Source organism: Diutina rugosa (genome assembly GCF_008704595.1).
Source record: "Diutina rugosa strain CBS 613 chromosome Unknown scaffold42_size129173, whole genome shotgun sequence".
Taxonomy (NCBI): domain Eukaryota; kingdom Fungi; phylum Ascomycota; class Pichiomycetes; order Serinales; family Debaryomycetaceae; genus Diutina; species Diutina rugosa.
Window position 1 is genome coordinate 33,681 of NW_022995120.1, and position 22,427 is coordinate 56,107.

Below are 22,427 nucleotides of genomic sequence, written 5' to 3' on the forward strand. Positions count from 1 at the left end.
GGGGTATATATCGGGATGGGGGAGGCGAGGAAACGACGGCACGTAGTCTCTGGCACAAGAACACACCCTCTATAAACACTCCTGGGGGTCTCAAAAAGAAAAACACGTCTCGAGCGCTGGCTTTTAGGGGGGGGAAGGCTGGTTCGTGGTTTGTCCTCGAGAATCGGGCGGCGGTGTGAGGTGGAGGTTCGCGGCGAGAGTGAGCGAGCGAGCGCGAGAGAGCGCGAGCGAGTGTCTCCGGGGATGGAAAAACTGGGCCGTGCAAAAAGGATATTTTTTTGTGCAGACTTTGCTGTGGAAAAAAAAACCAGGTTACAAATGGTGGTAGACTTTTTAGTAATTGGTGGTTTTGATGATGTTAGAGGAGTTTGAGACTGTTTGGATTAGTGTTTTATTGAGGGGGAGTTCATGGGGTGTGGAGTTACACCCCATGGAAAACCTCAAGCTTCGTTGAGATTGGGTCGGGTGGTAATTTCTGATTAGGGTTCTCACACCTGAATAAAGACGTTTTTTGCGCGGGATACCCAGGCTGGGAAAACGGACACCGCCACGATCTGCTGACAAACCAAGCCACCACCACTTAAAGGCGAAATGCTAGTAATTACAATATTAAGAAAATGCTGGCTAAACTAATTGAGGGCGAGAAATTTGTAAAAAGAGTAAGGTTGGTTTGTTATCTTGTGGCTATTGTTTCTTCCTTGAGCCATGGGACCCCTGGGCTCGCTAGCTCTCGGCGACAAGCGGGTGTCGGCCTGCACTTAGTCAAGGTAGCCTCCGATTTTTGCCCCAGCCTCCTTTGCCCAGGAAAAATTTCTCTAGTTACTATTGCCGTTTGTCAAGGGACACGACCCCCTTTTTCGGCCTCGAAAACGCTTTTCCATTGCGGTTACACCCCCTCCCTCCATCCCGGGGGGTGCCTGTCTTGCCGCCAGACCCCGTGTTTTTGTTGCCCAGGGTCTCGCAGCAACCTTTAGTGACAAATAAGCGCTCGGTTTCGGCAGGTCCGGTTCCGAACACCCACTGGGGCAGATTTCCGGGCTCACACCAGCGACGCTTACATATTTCTTAGGTCTAAGACAATACGTACACCCCAGACATGTGAAGCACTAATAACATAGCAATCTTTCCCGAGCCAGTGGTCGTGATTGCGGTTTTTTCTGGTGGGTATACCCCCGTTTTTCGCACCTTTCCCTATTCGATCGTCCACCGCCGGCAATGAGTACATGGTAGACGCTCATGTCAAAAACCCGCAGCCCTCCCCACAGTGCGACCAATTTAAATGAAAATTTTAGCTATCAGCACCTGGGAACCACGGGCTATTCTTAGTTTCAGGTTGCTATTAATAACCTTAGCTCTGACTTCAAATGTTGGGGCTATATAGCCCTTCGCAAGAAATGGTACGACCAGTGATCACGGATATAAGCCGCGGCCACGGTGACTCCATACACTACTCAACCCCGACTAACGTGTGTGCTCGGCGCGAGTGGCCGGCCCGACTACCTCCGAACGACATCGGGGCACCGCCAGCGACACCAGCGACGACATGGCGTGGTAACTGATATGTTTCTAAATAATCACGTGATCTTGTAAATCAACCAGATATACTCATTTCACGGCCAACGTATAGCTGTATTTGATGTCAACTTTCTGATTGGTGGATCAATTTTCTTAGCGGTTGGCTACTCGTACCATAAATTTTTTCACTCGCTCACAGTTGCTAAAGGCTTGAAATTAGCTGCTACCTGTGAAAAATAAAAGAAAAAAAAACGCCACGTCCAAATTGCATGAGCATTTACATCTGAGCCGTTGAAAGTTTACGTGCGCGTGGCCACGTATTTACGTGACCGTATTTACCTCATGATTAAAGGGACTGCTTGGAATGGAAATCAATGGCTAGGACTTAATTGGCTACAATGGCAATTGACTTTAGCTCAATTGTAAAAATTGGCAGACAAACTGTCAAGCTTTGACCAATTATAGATCATCACAGCGTATCGTAGATGATTTGGCCCAAACCTTTCAAGTCACTCAGATCAACACCAAACTTAACGGACGAAATGTATCGTCATTCAGGGAATACTCAATTGATAGGGGATTGCCTGTTCCACCTGGTCAATTGATTTGTAGATAGTGCTAGTTTACAATTTTTAATACAATGTCGATTACTTTTCATCAGTCGTTTATTTACATAGCATCATTAAGGGTTTTGCTTAACGAAGTCTTGACCCTTTTGGATGTTCTTGATCAAGGTTTCCTTGGCGGTCTTGACCATTTCTTCTTCGTAGTCGGCCAATTCACCCAAGTCGTGGATCTTGGCGACACCTTGGGGGCCCAAAGTGACCTTCAGCGAGAAGAATTCGACGCCTTCGGACTTGAACAAGGGCGAGTCGACGAAAGTGGGTTCGATGACGTCGTGTTCGCCGGCCAAACCGTTCAACACCGACCCGGCCATTCTGGCACCGGCTTGGGCCATCGACAAGGTGGCGGAACCAGCACCGTCCTTGGCCTTGACGACTTCGTCACCGCCGAATTGGATACGGTGGATCAAGGCGTCTCTCTTGTCCTTGGCCATGTTCTTGTGCTTGGTTTGCGAGATCAAGGGGACGATGGTGATACCGGAGTGGCCACCGACGACGGTGACCTTTTCGTCGACGGGGTTAGTGCCTTCGACTTCGGAGATGAATCTCAGGGCTCTCAACACGTCCAAAGTGGTGACACCGAACAACTTCTTAGGGTCGTAGACACCGGCGTTCTTGAACACTTCGGCGACAATGGGCACGGTGGAGTTGACGGGGTTGGAGATGATCAAAATGGCGGCCTTGGGGCAGTGTTCGGCGGCGGCCTTGGCCAAGTCTCTGACGATGGAGGCGTTGGTGTTGAACAAGTCGTCTCTGGTCATACCGGGCTTTCTCGGGACCCCGGCGGGGATGATGACGACGTCGGAGCCCTTAAGCGCCTGGTCGATGGCGTCGGGGTTGTACCCCTTGACGGTGGAGTTGGTGGGCACGTGCGACACGTCGGCGCCGACACCGGGGGCGCCCTTGATGTCGTAAAGGGCCAAGTCGGTCACCTTGGGGTTCAACTTCATCAACAACGAGAGCGGTTGACCGATACCACCGCCGGCGCCGAGCACGGCCACCTTGTAGGCGGTGGAGGCGGACTTGGAGAACTGTCTGGTGGCAACCTTGGAGAGCATGTGTGCGGTTGGGAAAAGTGAAATTTTGCGGGCTGGCACCGCGAGCTTTTATATGGCTGGCGGGTGAGATTTTCGGAGCCCGCGCCATCGGCTCCGACCGGTGATTGGCGGAGGCGCACCGCCAATAGATGGGAGGGTTAGACGACAATGGCCAATTGGCACACTAGCAGAAGAGCATAGGCATCAATGGTAGTCCCTTTGTAGTGCTAGTGGTGTGTTTAGTTAGACGTTTGGAGCTCCATGGCTCGTGCCCTGGCGTCCGGCAGTTTCGGAACCACTGGGGGGTTGTCTGGTGAAATTGAGGGGTTTAACCGCTGACTACCAAGAGCGCGGATCAGATCGGAGCACAATAATTGACGGGCGCGAAAAATGGGGTAACCAGGGGCAATGGGGAAAGAGGAAATGAGTAAACTTAGTCAATAAAAGGTGGTGGTTTCAGTGGTGGTACTCGTGTTTCCATTGATCGCCGTTTACTGGTAAATATCAGTAATACGTCCCGTCGTCTATGACGTCACGGTTGCCCGCGCTAATTAGCTGGATAGCGGACCTCCCGGCGCCGATGGCCACTGCCGGCACCAGGCCACGGTCGCACGTGACACCCACACACGTGGAAGGGCCTCGGTTCACACCAACGGATACAAGGAAGCCCCATAAACCCCACAAACTTTAAATGTAGTGTACCTTGAAGTGTAGGTAATTTTCGTAGGACCCAGGGGTGTCCAAACGACCTGTCGATTCTGATAAAACACGGTATAGATGAGGAGTATATTGTGATATTCCCACTTTTACATTTTAAAAGCCATGACCATCGTCTATAAAAACCACCATCGTGTTGGCTACAAACTCATTTGTATGAGTTTCGTCTATGTGTATCTATATAATCTTTCTATTTGAGTGCCTGCACTCACCCCACGATTGGCTATTTACACTAGGGCCAATAGCTCATCGTCATCGTCACTAAAGTCGAAATCGTCTTCACTCTCAACGTCACTAATGGGATCACTTAATTGGGCATCATCGTCGTCACTATCCCCACCCACAGTGGTGTCATCACGTGCGGCTAAGGCCATGGCTCGCTCGCAATCGACGACAAACTGGTCCACCTGTTTCGACGGGTCCCCAACGTCGCCAGTGTCGATATCACTCAGTAATGTCACTGTACGTAGCCTTCCCCCAATTCTCCCATAAATTTTATCCTGAGGAAACTTCCTATTTAGGATTTCTCCCACCAAAGGACCATCGACTAAATTAAGCTGTTGGAGACTAACGAGTCCTGCCCCCAGCTTTAAGGGACGCCCATACCATTGGTATTGCCATAACTGATCGCGACACTGGTGGCTTAGACGTTTAATTCGCAGGTGAGCGGGGAATGCCATCCGATGGTGGCCCCCACTACCCCCACGAGATGAGCCTGATTCCCCGGCTTTGGCCAACAGGGCTCTCGCACCTCGTAAACCCAACTCACGAGATACCCAGGGCACTTTCCCAAGTTGGTCTGCCATCAGTAAATAGTCTAATAGCTCGGCACCAAGTTTAACGTCATAATTTCCCAGACGATAAATATCGAAATTGTCGACCACGCCAAGACTAACCACGTTCAAATCATCAGAAAAATTGGCCAACACTTGTTCGACACTAAAGAAATCGTGTAACTTGGTATCATCAGTGAATCCGTCCAGCGCTGAGCTGCCAAAGATGATTTTCCCCACAGCGTGGAATATACTCAACAGATTCTCTCGAATAAACATCAGCGTCAAGTCAAGGTTAAGCGGCTCCTCTTCTCTATTGAGTTTAACCGTTTGGCGTTGCGGGAGGGTGATTTCCGTTAAGGAAGTCCATGTTTCGAGGTTAGCCAACATACTGCGAATATCACCGGTTTTAATCAATTGCTGACAGAATTGAGTCACCACTGAGCCTGGAATAGATCTAAACGCTTCCAGTTCATTTTGCACCACTCGATTTACGAGTTTATTGGCATAACGAGCGGCAACAGCGTTAAACTTTATCTGGACCACTCGAGGCAGATGGAGAAGCTCTCGCCCTAATAACGTGTATGGAGTAAACATCTGGTCAATCAGGTACACCCCAGCAGTGCCGTACTCCAGTTCTGACACCACTAGCACGAGTAATGGGAGGCTCGGTCCCTCGGTTCCCATATCAACGTGTAACCAATCATTAAGGGCATTACGGAAGCGAATCATCGTTTCCGGATAAAACACGTTGGGGAACTCTTCGACAACAATCACCGCTTTATTGGCACCTCGACGGAACCGGCATTGAAGCAAGAAATTCTCAAATTCATCAAGGGTACCTTTCTGCTCAAAGAACTCCACTATCGGCAACTGGAAGCGGTGTTTGGCTAAATACTCAATGGTCGCCAGTTTGCCACTACCAGCAGGACCGCTTAGCACCAAGATCCGTTGGTTTTTCAGCGGCATTTCCCGCATCGCCGTCTCCACTTGCTTGACTTTTGAAGGGTTCACCGCGAGGTCTCCCGCCTGGACCGGGACATATTTGTCGACCCAGGGACGGGTAGTTTTCGGAAAGACTTTCCTCCGTTTCGGTAGCGGCTCGTCGGCAATAAACGAGTCATCGTCAATCGCCTCGAACGAGTCGTCCATAGCGCGATGAGACACGGGGGGATCAATTGGAGTTATAGAGCAAATTTGGAGACAAGCTAAACCATAAAGTCTTAGTCTAGATGGGATTGAGTAAAAGTAAGCCATCAAATATCGCTATTATTAATTTTGGGGTAAATTGGGGTTTTATTACAATTTCGCATATTAACATCTATTTGTGAGAAATTGGTTGAAAATGAACATATTATCGGAGACCAATATAAACTAGAAAACGTCACTCTCGTTTCATTAGACTGGTTAATGTGAACCTCTGATATTTCTACAATATATAGAGCATCAGGAGAAGCGATAAATGGTGGGGTAGTTCACCTTGGAAGGGAGTTAGCCTTATGGTTAGTGTACATTAGCTATTTATAAGAGGTTCTAGAAAGGGTGTATATTTGGTGAAAGTAAAAAAGAAAGAAGATCACGCAGCCGTTTCTTCGGTGTCGGGCTTAGCCTTCTTTTTCTTCTCCCGCTTCTTACCGGCTTTCGCCACCAACTCTTCAAACACCCGGGCTTCTTCCGCCTCGGCTTCCGTTCTCAGCGTCAGCAAAAACACATCGCCAATGATTCTAAGTGCTTTGGCCCGGGCGATCCGCAGTTCAAGCGGAACCAGCTTATCGTCGAGGATATTATCGCAAATACCTCTAGCGGTCCCCTGAATCTCAAATTTGGTGCCACCCCAGGCGGCGGCAAGCACTTTGCCCATCAAGTACTGTTCCATTTCCTGGAGCTCTTCCTGGGTGTGCTTCTCCGGTACCGGCTCGGGCTTCCCCTTTTTGGTAGAAGTGGAAGTGGAAGTGGAAGGAGGAGGAGACAGTAAATCAGGCTCATAAGCAGTAGTATGGGAGGTGGTAGTCTCAGGTTCAGGCTTTGTCGAGTCAGCGGCAGCATCATTGGTAGTCTCAGAGGCAGTTTCACCTTCAGTAGTAGCATCTTCGGTGGTCTTCCCTTCAGCTTCAGCCTCCTTCTTGGCGTGGTACTCGTTATCCTCCTGCATCTTCGTGTACTCCGCCATCGTTCTCTGAGCGTCCAACGCCAGAGTCACCGCGGAAAACGTATCTTTGACCACACCGCCTTTTTCACCCAACGAGTGGAAAAACCCACCCCAACCAAAGAATGTCTGGTTTTTAAGGAAAATTCTCAGTTTGGTACGGTAAATCTCCCCTAACGTATGGAGAATCTCAAGCCCAAACAGCTCCATTTTAAGCATATCGGCCTCATACCGCATTTTCTCCCGGAACAGTTCCACCACATCATCGGCCATATCCGTTTCCGTCAATAACGAGAGGCGGTTGACCAACTTCTCCTGTAACTGTTGTCTCAGTTCCTCCTTCTTCTGAGCGCATTCCGCCTCAAACTTCTCCAAATCATGTTTGCGCTTTTCCTTTTCATCGATACTCGTCTCCCCTAAAAGCCGGGCTTCGCCTTCTTTACCTTCTTTACCTTCACCATCGTCATCCATACTCTGTAACTCGGCACTCTTGGTCAATTCCTGGAGCAACAGAAGCTCGCCAATCCAGTCGCCAAACGCTTCGCCCCCGAAAATCATATTGAAGAACTCGGCGGGATCTTCAAACCCGTTGCTCGGAACCAGCTCCTGCTTGCCGTACTTGTCGTACTTGCTGCGCAACTGGTCATCGCTTAATACTTGGTACGCCTCGCCCACTCGTTTGAACTTCTCCTCCAGATCGGGGTCGTCGGGGTTCTTATCCGGGTGGAGCCTGATGGCGAGCTTGCGGTAGGCCCGCTTGATCTCAAGCAGCGTCGCCAGCGAGTCAAGCTCGAGGAGGTCGTAGTACTCGGTATCCGCCACCATGAACGAAAACTCAGGGATGTATAGGACTCAAAATATGGGAATGTATTTCTCGGTCACGCGGAAGGTTTGAGGTGGACGCTGGGTAGCACAGGGGGAACCAGATAAGCTGACACCAACGAATATCAAGTCAAATATCAGCCCACGCGTGTGAGTGTGTGATAACGGAAATGAGCAGAGGTTTTGTAACGCCACACGAGCGTGGAGGGTGAGGCGCTAGACAGACGAGGGTGATTCGGACTCGCGCGGTTGTGTGCAGGACTGACATCCTCTCACATGATAATGATAAAACTAAATAAACAGGATAACGATAGCAACCGGTCGATTTTGGGGGATAAAGTTTTGTTTTGTTCTTGTTAGAGACTGTACCTTCCATTGTGTTTCAAGTAAATGGGTGATCCCTCATTAGTTTATTTTGGCTTGTGATTTTAACTGGAGCGGTACTCCGTGAGGAAGCTGATTACTGTATTTGAACACCATCAGAAAGAATCACTCTGTAGACCATAATGACGACGTACTAGAAGTTTCAAACAAATTCCTGAATGTACTCCAATTAACCCGGTAAATCTATCTTCACTACGTTCAAAATGGTATCACAGGTACCAATAACTTGTGAGAAATCGTAGCTCTACATTGAAAGGAAAATTAGACGCTTCCATGAAATGATATCTATACTTATTCAGTTTATCTGTCATGTCTATTATAGAACTTCCTTACACTAATTTCCATGATTCGTATGATTGTCGCTATTTACTCGTCCTTAAGGCGACGGTTAAGGTACTCGATGTCTTCCTTCAAACTCGCTTCTTCCACCGTCTTCACCAACTCTTTAGTGCACTTGGCAATGTCGAACGAGATCCCCGCCAACCGCTGCTTGAAGCTCTTGTCGGCGTAGTCCAGGTCCAATTTGTCCGCCAGCGGCTTGCACAACGCCTTCATTCTCGTCTCGCAGTCCTCAAGCAGCCGCACCACCCACTGGCCGTGCTGCTTCAACAGCGCGTTCCGCGTTTGGTTCATCAGGGTGTTGGTCGCCTCCGTCATCTGGTTGATCACGTCGGCAATGGCAAACAGCTTCTGCCGCAAATCACCCCGGGTCAGCTCGGGCTTCTTGATCGCCTGCAACAACAGCTGGATGGTGCTGATCACCTGCACTGTCTGGTGCTCAAGATAAAGCAACACTTGGGTCAACGAATTGTCGGGGTCGTCGATGTCGAAGTGCTCGACGTTGAACGTCGCCGCAGCCATCAGCTTACGGTACTCTTGCCGCTGGCGAGCCTGAGCGTTGACTCCCTTTTTTTCAGGGTCGTCGTCCTCTTCCTCCTCCAGCAGCTCGTTGTCGTCGTCGTCGTCTTCTTCGTCATCTTCTTCTTCCAGCAGCTCGTCTTCCTCGTCGTTTTCGGTGGCAGCATCGTCAACATCAGTGTCGTCGCTTTCGTCTTCAGAGGCACTCAGAGGGGCGATTTTTACCAGCTTTTTGGGACCACCGACGACACCCATTGCACCCAGCTTTTTAAGGATCGGCAGCGTTGCTGGCAGCACCATCGTCACCAGTTTCGCTTGAGCGGGCACTGCTACCAGTTCTGCCTCCTCACTGGGGCTAGCGGTGATCAGGCGATCGGCAGCCGTACGCTCGGCGTGCTCCTCAGCTTCTCGGCGTTCAGCTTCACGTTGTTGAGCCTCTTGGCGTTCCCGTTCTTGGATCTCACGTTGCTTTTGTTTCCGTTCGGCTTCCTTCCGTTCAGCGTCAAGACGATCAGCTTCCAATTGAGCTAATTTAGCCCTCTCCTTTTCAACGATCAGGGTGCCATTGGGAGTAGCAGTGGCAGGACCATTCAGCAGAACTCTCTTGACCTCTTCTTGGAACTTGGCGACGGTGACTTTAGGGTCCAGTAACCGCTTAGCCATCGTCGTTTGCTCGGGTGATTGCGGAGAGTCATCAACTAGGGCCTGTTGCGCTTTGACCAGAGCTTCACGTTGACGCAGAGCTTCCCGTTCACGGACTTGTTGTTGTCTCAACCGCTTAGCTTCGTCGTTCTCGTTGTGACCACGTTCAAACGCCAGCGCCCGTTCCCTCACTTTGCTCATAACAATGGGGGCCGGTGCCTTCTTCACCTGTTTCTTTTCCTCCTCCTTCTTAAGCGGAGCCTGTTGGTCGTACTCCAGGTCCAGCTCAGAGTAGGCATCCACGGGCTCGGCAATCTTCACCTGTTTGCGGGTCACCGGCACATCAACATCTTCATCGTCGTCGTCGTCGTCATTGAGGATCTGCTTAGATAAGGCGGGTACTTCAGCTTCGTCATCGTTCAGGTAAACAGAGTGGCGCTTAGGGGCATCGCTAAACAACAGCTTATCGACAGTCTCCGACACGTCTTCATCGGGACTACTACCGTCAACACCGTGATGACCATTCGGCTTTTCAACAGCGGCCAGCGGTTGGTTATGAGGGTTTTGAGGCAGAGTGTGTGCCGTCAGCAGGGGCAGATCGGTGTCGAACGTCAGGTGTTCCAACGGCTCTTCGTCAAGCAGATCAGGGTCAACAACGTCGCCGTCGTCGACTTCACCATCGTCTTCACCAACAAAGTCAAGGCCGCGAGCCACCATTTCGTTGGCGCGGTCCAAGTCCTTGATCAGCATTGTCCGCGCCGGCATCAGGTCGAGGTTGCGGATCTGGATCAGCTTGCGGTTCTGCTTTTGTTGACCTTGATCGACCAGAAGACTCAGTTGTTGGTCCAGATGAATCAGGGCCAGGTCCAGCTGTTCGTTAGCATCACCGTTGGTGTCCTTGTTTGACCCCGAAACCACCCGCTTAAACATCAGCAAGAGGCCCAGCTTTTGCAGCAGGTTCAGGTCGTTCAGTTTAAGCAGCGACAGCAGCGATTTGCGGAGTAAAGGAGGGGCAAACTGTTCTGAAGCAGAAGTCGCCGAATGAAGCGAGCGTGAGGACGTATCCCGAGGGATATCGACTGACGTATCACGCAGTTGCGGCTGAACCGGTTGATCATTGGTAGTAGCATCGTACAGGGTTTGGCTGATGGGTGTGACGGGAGTCAGCGGGGCCTTGGGGAGGGGTTTGTTGACCATTTGCGGCAGCTCAGGCTTCTTCAGTTCCAGCGGCTTTCTCGGGTGAGGAATGGTTTGAGTAATCACGCGAGGCTCATGAGGGTTACCGATCTTCAATGGCTTGGCGCCAAAGTCTTCCAGTGAGGATGACCCAGCAGTAGCAGCATTGTTGTTAGTCGATTTGGAGGTCACGGGAGCTACCAGACGGTCACCAGCAGAACCACCGGTTCTCAATTTCGCCATCAGCACCAAGTCACACACAGTGAACACCACTGACAGCATCGCCCGTTCCACAATCACTTTAGGGATCAATTTAGGGTAGACAGCGAAATAACGAGTAGCGGTAAGCACAAACGCCAGCAGCTCTCTCACAGCGTTACTCATTTCAAGTTTATGGTCCAGGCCCTGTTCCGCTTGGCCAGCAATCTCCAGAGCCAATACCGACACTTTAGCCACAGTTTCGAAAAGCGGGTCGATTTCCAAGTGGTCACGGCCAGTAAGGGCAAAGAACAGCTCGACGAGAGCGTGGCAGTCAGCCACAAGCTGGAGGGACACATGGCCCGTAGGCAGCACCAAAGGAGCCATGGACTTTTCGCTTAATTGACCCAGGTATTGAGTCATAAGCTGGTGCGACGTCAGTTCCTCAAACTTGGACTTCCAGAATTGCACTTCCTGCTTCAAATGAGTCAGCCCTGGGTGAGCGTTCTCGATGGTGGCCATCTTGTGGAGGAAGATATCGAGATCAGCGGCCACATTAGTGCGAACAGTGTCCAGCGATTGAGGGCCACCAGGGGATAACCCACGTTGTTGTTGTTGAGGTTGTGGTTGTTCAAGCTGAGATTCAAGCAGAGTGATGGTCTTGCGGGCGTCGGCTAACTGGGCTTTAGTTTGCGATAATTCCGAGTATGCTGCTTCAAGTTCACGCTGTAATTGTTCGGTAGACGCTGTAGCTTGGGCCTGACCGCGGTAGGTTTGTACTTGGCTTTCAAGCTCAGCGATACGGGCCTGGTGGTGAGTTAACTGTTCGCCATGAGAGTGGGCGTTGGTCTCCAAATCACGTGCTTTCACTTGGTGGTCATCAACTTGCTGTTGAGCTTGACGTAATTGTTCTTGAAGCAGTTGATTGTGGGACTCAAGTTGGTCATGACGAGACTGTAAATCTTGTGACAGTTGTTCGAGATCACGCAGCCTAGTAGTGGCTTCCTCGTGTTGTTGTTGAATCTCCTGAAACCGCTGGTTAAGGTCATCGTGTTGAAGCTTTAAGTTAGCGTGTTCGGCTTCTAATGACCGGAAATCCTCAGGGTTAAACTCCTGTAGCCGCAGTTCCAATTCATGGATCTTAGAAATGTTAACCTCTCTCTCATGAGTCATCTTGGCGAGCTGTTCTCGAAGCAGAGCCACTTCCAGCGGCAGGCGGGTAGGCAGTTGTTTCGCCACCAGTTTATTCTTTGACGGGGTAGTAGGGTCGTCACTTTCCTTTTCCTTTTCCGCTTCAAGCTGTTTCGGATGATTCTCATCGTCTTCTTCTTCGTCCAGAGACCACAGGAGGTTGGCTTTAGTAGGCACCACCATCTTCAGCGATACACCAACAGGCAGCGGCGGCGCCTGGCTGTTTTGATTATTTATCGGCATTTCCGGCACGGTGATCGTCTGCGGCTGAGGCTGCAGCTGTTGTTGCAGTTGCTGGTGTACCTGCTGTTGCTGCTGCTGCTGTTGCAGTGGAGGGGCTGGTAACAGTTTATTCAGAGCCACCAGCGGTTTGCGGTCTTTGGAAGCGTCAGTGGTTTCAGTATCGAGCCCCCTGCGCTCGATTTCGTAGCTGATATCGCTGACGAGGTCCTTGAACCTCAGTTGCGGCAACAGCGCCAATTTTTGTCTCGCCTGGTTGCGTTTCGGGTGGAACAGTTGTTTTGGCAACAAGTACTGAGGCTCGCCCCTCAGCTCGTCGATGCGGCGCTGTAACTCGTCGTAGACGTCGGTCAGCAACTCTCTGAACTGGGCCGCCGAAAGCTTCAAAAGCTTCTCTCGTGCCCGCGCCGCCCGCTGGGTCAGCAGCGGTTTCGCTCGTCCCAGCGAGTCGTCGGAAATGTCCAAAAACTGGCGGAGCACCTTGTGGTGGTGGGCCAAGTCACGGTCGCTCATCCTTTATTCTTGTAACAGGGGAAAAAGGGGTCCTGGTTTGAGGATGAGATGAGGCGTGGCTGTTTTGGTAGTGGGTTGGTGGGTGGTGTTGTTTTTGGTGGGATAACGAAAAAGGAACGAGAAGAGGTTGTGCGGGATCGAGCCAGCCACTGAGGGTGGCAGGGCGGGTAAACGAGCTTCTGTGCAGGAGGTGCACCCCCCCGCGCGTGTTGTCTTTAATGGGGGTCGATTAAACACGCGTCACAAAGCGAGAATCTGGTGATCTGAAACTATATATCTGTTATTGATGGGTATAATTACTAGGAATATTGATTTTCAAAGCTGTATTAGCCGCTGGTGGTGGTGATAGTGGTGGCTACTCTATTTCGTTGTTAGTAGAGGGTCGCGTCGTCGGGTCAACGCGGTCACGTGCCATTCCCAAATCAAACTGCGCGTAATAAACGAAACGATAATTACCCACAGCTGTCCCACCCTCATCTCCCTGTAAAGCACCCAGCCGCCTCCTCAACCACCCGCAACAATGAGAACACAAGTTAATAATAAAGCTTGTCACCGTAACCAACTGATCATGATTACGTAAGAAACATTAAAAGGTAAATCAATACCACCGTTTANTTTTTTTTTTTTTTTTTTGTTGATGTAAGGGATGGATCAGTGATGTAGCGCACCCCTTGGGAAATTATTCCCAATTCGCCGAGATCGGCGCTGGGGAACCCCGGTGGACGCGTCACCAACCTTCGATGAACCGTTATTGAGTACAAAAACAACTCTACCAGAAATCCGACGATAGCTAATGCGATGAGTTCTTCTAATGTATAATGGATGATGGTGAATGTGATAGTGGGTGATGGTGGTGACCATGGCGCAATAACGGTCACGGGTTGCCTCTATCTACCACTACAATGTGATCTACCCTCAAACCTGAACTTTACAACCTTTTCTGATTGTTTCTAAGCTTCCAGGGATGTCTCATTTCATTGACAACAGCTTATTATCTGTTTTCCCATCATTATTGCCTCCTCCTCACCTGGCCAATGACCCCGGTGCGACCTGGTAGTGCGAACACACCTGAGTGCGACTAGCAACTGACGTCAATTGATCACTATTTACTAGAGTTCTTTGCCGATGTTTGAGCTTCCGGCGCTGGTGGTGGCGACGTGCTACGTGGCGCTGGTGACGGCGACCATCGTCATCTTGGTGCTGCTACACCTCCACATGCGCAACTACCGCAAACCGTTCCAGCAGCGGCTCATGCTCCGCATCAACTTGATTGTGCCCCTTTTCGCCTGGCTGTGCTACCGGATGCTTTTAAACCAGAATCTGGTGTTTACCAAGTACTTTGTCGAGCCGTTGCGTGAAGTATACGAGGCGTTTGTCATCTATACTTTCTACTCGTTGCTCACGGTGATGCTTGGTGGCGAGCGCCAGATCATTGTTATGACACTGGGGAGACCACCAGTACACCACCCAGTGTTCCCCTTGAGCAGAATATTGCCCCCCGTGGACATCAGCGACCCGCAAACGTTCTTATACATTAAACGGGGGATATTGCAATATGTGTGGCTTAAACCGTTCCTCTGCTTCACGATATTAATTGGTGAAGTTGTGGGGTTTTATAACGTCAACGATATGCTGTATAAGCTGGTCTATTTGTGGCTTACGGTGGTATATAATATTACGGTATCGCTTTCGCTCTACTGTCTTGCCTTGTTTTGGAAGATCTTATGGACTGATCTCAAACCTTTTAACCCCATCGGTAAGTTCCTTTGTGTGAAGCTTATCATTTTCGCTCTGTACTGGCAAGGTGTGATATTAGCCATTCTTAATGCTACGGGGCAATTACCGGAAATGGGCCACCATCAGAGTACGGCAGTGGCGATCCAGAACGCGTTGCTTTGCGTTGAGCTCATTCCGTTCGCTATGGGCCACTGGATCTCGTTCAACTGGCGCGATTTTAGCTTGGCCAAACTCCCGCTGGCTCGGGTCAAATGGTACTATGCGATGCGCGACTGGCTCGGCATCAAGGACCTTATCTGGGATTTCAAACTTACGTATCACGGCGACTACTACGACTACCGCCAGTTCGATTCAGTGGACGCGTTGATCGCCCACCCTAACCTGAGAGGCCGCACCAAGAAGATCCAAGAAGGGTTCCGCTACCACCCGGACGGCCAACAGAAGCACTGGGTCGATAATAACTCCGTCAATGAAGACCCTACAAGACCGATACTATCGACTCAGGAGCGCCGAGCCGTCGGGGGCTACGCTGCTCTGATTAACTCTCTGCTTAAAGCGATGTACGAGGTCACTCCTGACGATACCCCGAGTGGCAGCAATAATAATAATAACGGCAGTGGCGACGCCTTTGAAAGCGAGGAACCAAGCCTAAGAGGAGAAGGGCTCGACGTTGACGAGGCGTTATACGCCGAAGCCATTGCCACTATTAATAACTATAACCTCGACAAGCCGCAGGTGCGGCGGCTCCTTAAGTACCCCGTGGTCGATGAGATGGTGCTGGCCCACCAGTACGGCTACCGGGTGAACCAGTTGAGACAGCAGCAACAGCGGGGTTACGGTGCCGTTTAATGTTTTTATTTAGCATTTCATTTCATTATGATTTATAGCACGTTCGTCATTTAATGCTCAACATCATTAAAAGCTTATTTTCGGCTCTATGGAAACGTAAATTACCACCGAAAGTACACTCAAGTTATGTTCATTTTACTCAATACTAAATCAAGATTCGGTCACTGAACATCACTCAATTTCAACGTAATCGGGTTGAAGTTGGTATCTTTATGAGTAACATAGAAGAGAACACCACTCGCTCCATTATCATCTAACTCAACTCTCATCATAGTCGTAGTTCACAATAGATTTTTTCACAGCACTTACAAAGCCAAGTCTCTACCAGCTTGTGCTAATTTGTTTAGGTGGAGATTTAAGCCATTTGCATTGTTCACCCAAAGGCGTTGGAAATGTCACCGATTATTAGCAGTAAACTTAAGGCTATGTAAGAAATATGGGTAGGCGAACCTGGAGTCTACGTCTTGCACTTAATCAACATACAAATCAGCAAATCTCGTTAAACATAAGATCCTATTGAAGCTGTACTCGTTTTATTTAATTTTATTTAAGTTTTTTTTTATTTTTATTTGTTTTTATCTATTTTTTGTGTCGATGACTGACGTCATGTGTGCCATGCCGAGCCCTGGGTCGCAATTGTATATCTGATAACTTTCACTTTAGATCTTGAGTTCGCGTAGATCATCACAGTATTTCTACTTCTACATTGTTCAATCGATAAGTTTGAAACTAATATGTGAAACTGTAGTGGCGTGCTGACTTTATATGAAACGCCAAACATGTTTCACCAAATACACATCAATTAATCCACATAATGAGTGTTTATTTCTATCAACGGGGAACCCAATGGCTTCACCACTACTCGGGGAGGGCAATGGTGGTTACAGTAAAACTAAGATGTCGTAAGTTGTCGTAAGTATGCAGGAATGCTGACGATAATAAATACAGGGGGAGGATGATCAATTAAGCAAGCGGTCGATGGAGATGTTGTGGCGGCGGTCGCCGTCGCCCAGCGGGAACGCCTTGGTGAAGTCGACGGCGACGGGGGGCGCCGACTGCGCCCGCGAACAGCACAGACACCCTTCCTTGGTGGCGGCGTGCGGGGTGCGCTCGACAATGGGCGCCGTTGCCAACGGCGTCCGCGGCGCCTCCTTGGCGTCGGCCTCCCGTTTTATCGTCGTCGCAACTGTGGTTGGCGCCGGTTCTGTCTTCACTGCCAGCGCTGTCGGCGCTGGGGGCGCGTGGAGCGTGGGCAGCACGCTGCGGAGATTGATCGGCGGTAGGCGCACCAGCAGCGCTTGGGGCGCTGGCGGCGCTTGCGACGGCGGGAGCGGTTGCGGCAAGTAGCCGGGTATGGGCAGCGGGAGCTGCATTTGCGGTATCGGCGGCATTCGCCGAACTTCCAGCGACGGCGACACCACGGTGGTGGCGGGGGGAGTGACAGTATTAGTGGGAGCGGTGGGAGCGGTGGGCGCTGTGGGCGCCGCGGGTAAAGGCGCCAGCGGCGATGGTGGCTGTTTTGTCGGCGCCGCCACCGTGCGCTTGCGGCGCTTGATCGTCGCCCGCTTCATCCTTACCGGGCGGTGGCTGCCGTGGAGCCGGTAGTAAAGACCGCAGGCATTACAGATGGTATTGCCGGCGTCGTCGCGGCGCCAAAGCGGGGTGATGGTGGTGGCGCAATTAAAGCAGGCGATGGCGAGGGAGTCGGTACCGTCGCTCAGCGCCAGGGCGTCAGCTGATTGGGATGGCGTGGTCGGCTTTTCACCGTCGGTTTCAAGTTTGCGCTTGGCGAGCATCACGCGGTTGTTAAATGCCGGACACCCCATACACGCCGCCAGCCCTCCAGTACCGTTACACCGGCCGTCACCTTTACACAGCCCTTCCTTCACCTTGGAAACCACGATCGTTTGAGGCGGGCGTTTTAAGTTGACAGGACGGTGACAGTTATTCAGCCTATAGTATAAGCCGCAGGCGTTACAGATGAGGGTGCCGTCAGGCGCTCGTCGCCAGAGCGGTGTTTTGGTGGTGTGGCAGTTCAGACACTGTTGGGCGCCTTGAGCGCTTTGAGCGCTGGGAGCGTCTGGTTTCAGCGCCAGCGGCAGCGTCAGCTGAGCCAGCGGCGGCGTCAGCGTCAGCTGAGTTGGCGTCAGGTTTGTTAGCAGTGGTGGTGGTGCTGTCAGCAGCGGCTCCGGAGCAGTAGCAGAGCCATTATCGTTCATTGAATCGCTGGGCCCATCGACAGGGTGATGGGGCGCGGAGGGAACCGAGGACAAATTTTTCAGTCTGAAACGGGTATCGGGTGATTTTGTACCTCTGACAGCCTCGACCGGTTTCAGGTTTTGGGGGCAGAGTTTCAGCTCACGAGCGGGGGTGTATATGGTCGAGCTGGACCTGGGGCGTGTGCAAAAGATATACAGCGAATAAGCGAGATGGCAAAGTCAGCCACCGGGCTGGTTGCGGGCGGGGCGCACGTGCCGCGCGCGCGCCAATAGGCCAATCACGCGCGCGTTATAGGTCAGCGGACCAATCGCCACCGCCAAAAAACGACATATTTTAGCCCCTCAAACATCCACCGACACGCCCCATTGTCTTTGAAAATCTCCTCCGATTAATTAAAGCCTTACTATGTAAAACCAACCATCCTAAACCCGACAATCCCTCCCGCCAGTGCCTTATTTACATGCATTATTGTTTCATCCCAAACGATAAGTAATTACGAACGGCTACGCTCTCTTTTTTTCTTGGCCCCCATCCCATGAAACTCTTCTTCTCCTTGCAACCGCCCCTGGGTTCCACGTTTCACGTAAATCCCTCACCTTTGTACCTTTTTGATCACATCAGATAACCTTGTTTAATCCTTTTTTTATTTTTTAATTTCAAAAGTGATGTCGGAAGCGGGGTTCTACATTTGAGCCACCACAATTGGCGTGCATGGACAACTGAAATTCCGAATAGATAAACTAGCGTTGACATTGGAATGCGCTGAGGAATGAAAAAGCCGTAACGTTGCTTGTAGTTTACTGTCCTCGGTGCCTCAGTGTGTCCCTGTAATTATTTAACTTCATCTATTTTTGATAAGTCCGTGTATCGCCGATCACCGCCGCACCATATAAAGGCCTACTGAGCGTGTCTAAGAGTATACGAGAGCCACTCACCGTAAACGACGAGTAGACACGTCATTGCTTGAGAGAATTGCACCATAATAGCTTCTGTGATTGTTTTTACGAGATATACCGCCAATCACCCATTTAATCGACAATAGTTCATCACTATTTCTCACTACATATTCGCCTGTGGCACCACCACAGTGGACTCTAAACTACTTCAAACTTGACCTTCAAGTATATTCCTTATACAACGTTACATTCGTAAGTAGACAGCTAGAGGTCTCGGAAATCCTTCAATTGACCAGTGGGCCGACCCGCAGGCAGACGAGTCTTTGCTAATCTCATCTTTGGAGTGGTTTTGGACTTTGGATTCATGTGTTTGATATTGGCAGTCAAATGGGCGTGCTTCAAGGCTCGGTTTAAATGTTGTCGAGCGTCTGATTCATCAAGGCCAACCCGTTTAGCTGCCGCCGCTACCACTTCGGGACCCAAAAGCGATCGTAAGAACTTCTTCTGTTTCCGTCGCTGTTCTTTTGAAACTCCCTTCATTTCGGGATTGAGATCACCATTAGTGGTAGCACTGGAGCCGTTTTGTACTTTATCTGACAAATCAGCTGATGAAATAGATGACATTGGTTGCGGTGAGTGGGGCGGGAGGAGCATCACGGGGGCCACTACAGTAACTACCCGGTCAAAAAGTGCTTCCAATTTCTTCAGAGGTAAAATCACCAGGTATTTCTTCGATAAATCGCGAGGTCTGATTTCCATCACAAACAGAGCAGACGACAATAAAGCAGCCACATGGTACTGGGAGAAATCAGACGACAAGTCGTAGTCGGGTCTCACAAGCACACTGTCCAAACACAGCTCCACGATTGTAGGGGTGGCCTGACGGCCCACCCACAGCATCACCATCTCCACGTCGGTAGGCACTTTAAACCACACCATGGCCAACGCTCTCCCCGTAGTTCTTGCCATTGACACCGGTTGTACAAGAAGCCACGAAATAAGCATTCTCCGTTGTGAGTGGGAAACGTGTACGATAGCTCTGGTCTTAGCTAGAGCCAGTACCATATGGAGCACCGTAAACGAGAGACTCACCAGCGGACGCGTTTGCAACACTTTGATCATCGCCTTGATGTACTTGGGAAGATCTTTAGCGGGTGGGATATGAGTCTCAAAGTAGTTTTGGACCCTTTGGAATTGGTACTCCTTTGTACTAAGCAATTCATCGGCCAGAGTGATCAATTGTAACAATTTCACTCCCGAAATTGGCGGAGGAAGAGCCAATTTCAGCAGCAACATTTTACCACCAAAGCACAAAGAGAATTCAAGTTTACTTTGAAGGTTTGAGGTGGGCTTATATGGACTTGGATCGAGTATGGCCTGCGTGACCTTCCTCGACTTTCCTCGCACAAAGGTGGATTTTTGGATCTCAGCTTTCCCCTTTAGCGCCGATAAAAATGTCACCACAATTACCAACTTCCCTTAATAGATTGGCGCTAGATAGATAATGCTGGGTTGTTCATGGTACTGATTTTTCACTTACCGTTTCAACTAAAAATAGGGCGCTTTTGAAAACCCGGGTGCGAAAGCAGCGATTCCGTCATTACCAGTAACACTGACGTACATAAAAGCATGTATTCAGATTTAGAAAGATGAAAAGATGCTTCTGGCAAACTGTCAGTCACTTTGGAACGAAACCGACGCAATTTCTACACATCACTTGCACGGTACCACAAAGCGGTTGGTTTTATCCGCCATCAGAAGCCTGGTTAGCTCAATCGGTAGAGCGTGAGACTCTTAATCTCAAGGCTGCGGGTTCGAGCCCCGCATTGGGCTTAATTTTTTGACGATATCACAATCGTGCCATTGATTCTCCTTCAAATCGATGGCTGTTTTTTACCTTTGCAATTTCAAACCATTTAGCGACTCATGTATTGTTTAGGCTTAATTTGGCGAGGTGCGATAATTCTTGAACAACTTATAATTTCAATTTCAATCCCATATATAACACTCTCTTCAATCTTGAATACAAATACCAATCGTTAATCTTTCTAGGGTAAGGTGTTTCTTACTATGCATATAAGTTTATGTACTTTAGGTGGCTTAGGAAATCGAGCAAAAGATTGGGATTATCGATCTCTACCAAAGCCACTGGATTTTATAGGTCATAACACATTAGGGGAGTATTCTTCCTCAAAAGAATTATAAGAAGATCGGGGTATCGAAAGCTGGTCCTCTCTCAATCTCGTACTCTTGATCAGATTGCGGTTCCACCGCCATCGGCTCTTCATCATAGACAATTTCCACATTAGATAACTCGACCAAGTTATACGTCATCAAGGTCGCGTTAGACTGGTTGCGACACAATAACTGGAGCAGCAACACCCCGCGGTAATCTTTAACAAGCTTACACTTAGAGCTTAGCCTCACCGCTTTAAGGATCTGTCCTAGCTGTTTGAACGAGTACAGCAGCAGCACCTGTGAAGTAATCGGTGTAGGGTTATCTGAGTCATCATAGATGTCGACTCGTTCCAACACTGTAGGCATACCTGGATAGATCACTTTCATAAGACCGATAGGTCCTTTAGACACGAAAAACAATGAGTTATGATTACCTCCAGTAAGCTGGTGTCGAATATCGGTTTCCGGAGTATTGGAAATGTTTAGCGACACTTCAGTAGTGCCCACATTGTGTAATGATTCCAATAAGGCAGTAAACGTTTTCAGGTCCAAAGTGATCTCAAAGTGGACACGGCTCCGGTCAATGCCAAGCACGTGAGGTCCGTCATCAATATCGTGGACGTAGGTGTGCATCTCAATCCGCTCACTGATTAGATTATCCTCAAATTCAATAACAAACGGAGATCCAAGCCCGTCATAACTGAAAATACACGTGTGCTTGCCTTCAGGATCATTGGGGACGGACAGAAGTGCCAGAGCAATTAGGGAAATGTCCAATTGGAGCTTGAGTGTAGCGTTGGGAGGGGTTATTTGCCACTGACGAAACACCGTGGAATCAATGGTAACCAGCAAATTACTCAGCCGGTGCTCCAGCTCGGCGTATATCCTCATCCCGTCACTACCAATGGTGATTACTGCTTCCTTGGATACGGGTGTAATCAGGCCAAACACGTCGGCCAAGTGACGCGTCGTGGTGGTGGCGGCGACGAAGCGGGCTTCCTGGCTAGCACTGGGAGGTTGCGAGTGGGGTACCTGTGAGCTGGGGAGATAAGGGCCATCGTGTTCCGGCTCATCGTCCAGCGCCACAAAGAGTTCCATGGGGTCAGAGAGGGTAGGTGATCACTGGGTCTTGCTCATGGGACGCGACGCGCAACCCGGTACCCAAAGAGATTATATGTGATGGCAAAGGAGATGGAGAATGTGGGTGTTAATAGAGATTAGTAGGTTGTGTTTATTCGTAAATCAAAACTGAAATCAAGCCATTTTATAGGACCATCAAGCCATATTTTAGGACCATCAAGCCATATTTTAGGACCATCAAGCCATTTTTATAGTAGTGATGAGCGATCGCGTAGAGACACTATGGGGCGTGGTATTCTACCACAAGGTAGCATTCTACTAAAGCAAAGTGATGGATATCAAGTAAATCGGACAATAATCATCTTCCCATTCTTTAGCAAGTCAAATTAATCGATACTTGTCTCAAAGTGGAACTAAGCTGTTAGCCTAGATTTGCATCATGAGACCATAGAATTGCAATACAAGTCATTGTTCTACATTTTGGTCAACAATAATTGAGACCCATCTTTACAAAAGGTCAATTGAATTACTCACAAACTAGCATCAGTTTCACTTATTGTGACCCATGAGAAGGTGATGAAAGTGAAGCTTGACATGGACGCCTACTATAAGCAATTGGAGAACCGCGAGGT

General features: G+C 49.7%; 8 protein-coding genes across 8 annotated transcripts; 1 reads left to right on the forward strand and 7 right to left on the reverse strand. All coding sequences in view use genetic code 12, as the record gives it.

The window, feature by feature from the left end:
- Positions 1-2,197: 2,197 nt before the first annotated feature.
- Positions 2,198-3,196, reverse strand: MDH1-1 (malate dehydrogenase; the record flags this gene model as incomplete). Its single annotated transcript, XM_034155164.1, has 1 exon — positions 2,198-3,196. The coding sequence occupies one exon, from the start codon at positions 3,194-3,196 to the stop codon at positions 2,198-2,200; it is 999 nt and encodes a 332-aa protein (XP_034012671.1).
- Positions 3,197-4,119: 923 nt separating this feature from the next.
- DIURU_002506 (uncharacterized protein) lies at positions 4,120-5,817 on the reverse strand (the record flags this gene model as incomplete). Its single annotated transcript, XM_034155165.1, has 1 exon — positions 4,120-5,817. The coding sequence occupies one exon, from the start codon at positions 5,815-5,817 to the stop codon at positions 4,120-4,122; it is 1,698 nt and encodes a 565-aa protein (XP_034012672.1).
- A 424-nt stretch (positions 5,818-6,241) lies between these two features.
- Positions 6,242-7,636, reverse strand: DJP1 (Djp1p; the record flags this gene model as incomplete). The annotated part of the gene is made up of 1 exon (XM_034155166.1): positions 6,242-7,636. The coding sequence occupies one exon, from the start codon at positions 7,634-7,636 to the stop codon at positions 6,242-6,244; it is 1,395 nt and encodes a 464-aa protein (XP_034012673.1).
- Positions 7,637-8,383: 747 nt separating this feature from the next.
- Positions 8,384-12,835, reverse strand: SPA2 (Spa2p; the record flags this gene model as incomplete). The annotated part of the gene is made up of 1 exon (XM_034155167.1): positions 8,384-12,835. The coding sequence occupies one exon, from the start codon at positions 12,833-12,835 to the stop codon at positions 8,384-8,386; it is 4,452 nt and encodes a 1,483-aa protein (XP_034012674.1).
- Positions 12,836-13,960: 1,125 nt separating this feature from the next.
- DIURU_002509 (uncharacterized protein) lies at positions 13,961-15,421 on the forward strand (the record flags this gene model as incomplete). Its single annotated transcript, XM_034155168.1, has 1 exon — positions 13,961-15,421. The coding sequence occupies one exon, from the start codon at positions 13,961-13,963 to the stop codon at positions 15,419-15,421; it is 1,461 nt and encodes a 486-aa protein (XP_034012675.1).
- A 959-nt stretch (positions 15,422-16,380) lies between these two features.
- Positions 16,381-17,640, reverse strand: DIURU_002510 (GATA-type transcription factor; the record flags this gene model as incomplete). The annotated part of the gene is made up of 1 exon (XM_034155170.1): positions 16,381-17,640. One exon carries the CDS (start codon positions 17,638-17,640, stop codon positions 16,381-16,383), a length of 1,260 nt encoding a protein of 419 aa, XP_034012676.1.
- Positions 17,641-18,801: 1,161 nt separating this feature from the next.
- Positions 18,802-19,833, reverse strand: DIURU_002511 (uncharacterized protein; the record flags this gene model as incomplete). The annotated part of the gene is made up of 1 exon (XM_034155171.1): positions 18,802-19,833. The coding sequence occupies one exon, from the start codon at positions 19,831-19,833 to the stop codon at positions 18,802-18,804; it is 1,032 nt and encodes a 343-aa protein (XP_034012677.1).
- A 903-nt stretch (positions 19,834-20,736) lies between these two features.
- DIURU_002512 (uncharacterized protein) lies at positions 20,737-21,813 on the reverse strand (the record flags this gene model as incomplete). Its single annotated transcript, XM_034155172.1, has 1 exon — positions 20,737-21,813. One exon carries the CDS (start codon positions 21,811-21,813, stop codon positions 20,737-20,739), a length of 1,077 nt encoding a protein of 358 aa, XP_034012678.1.
- Between the last annotated feature and the right edge of the window lie 614 nt (positions 21,814-22,427).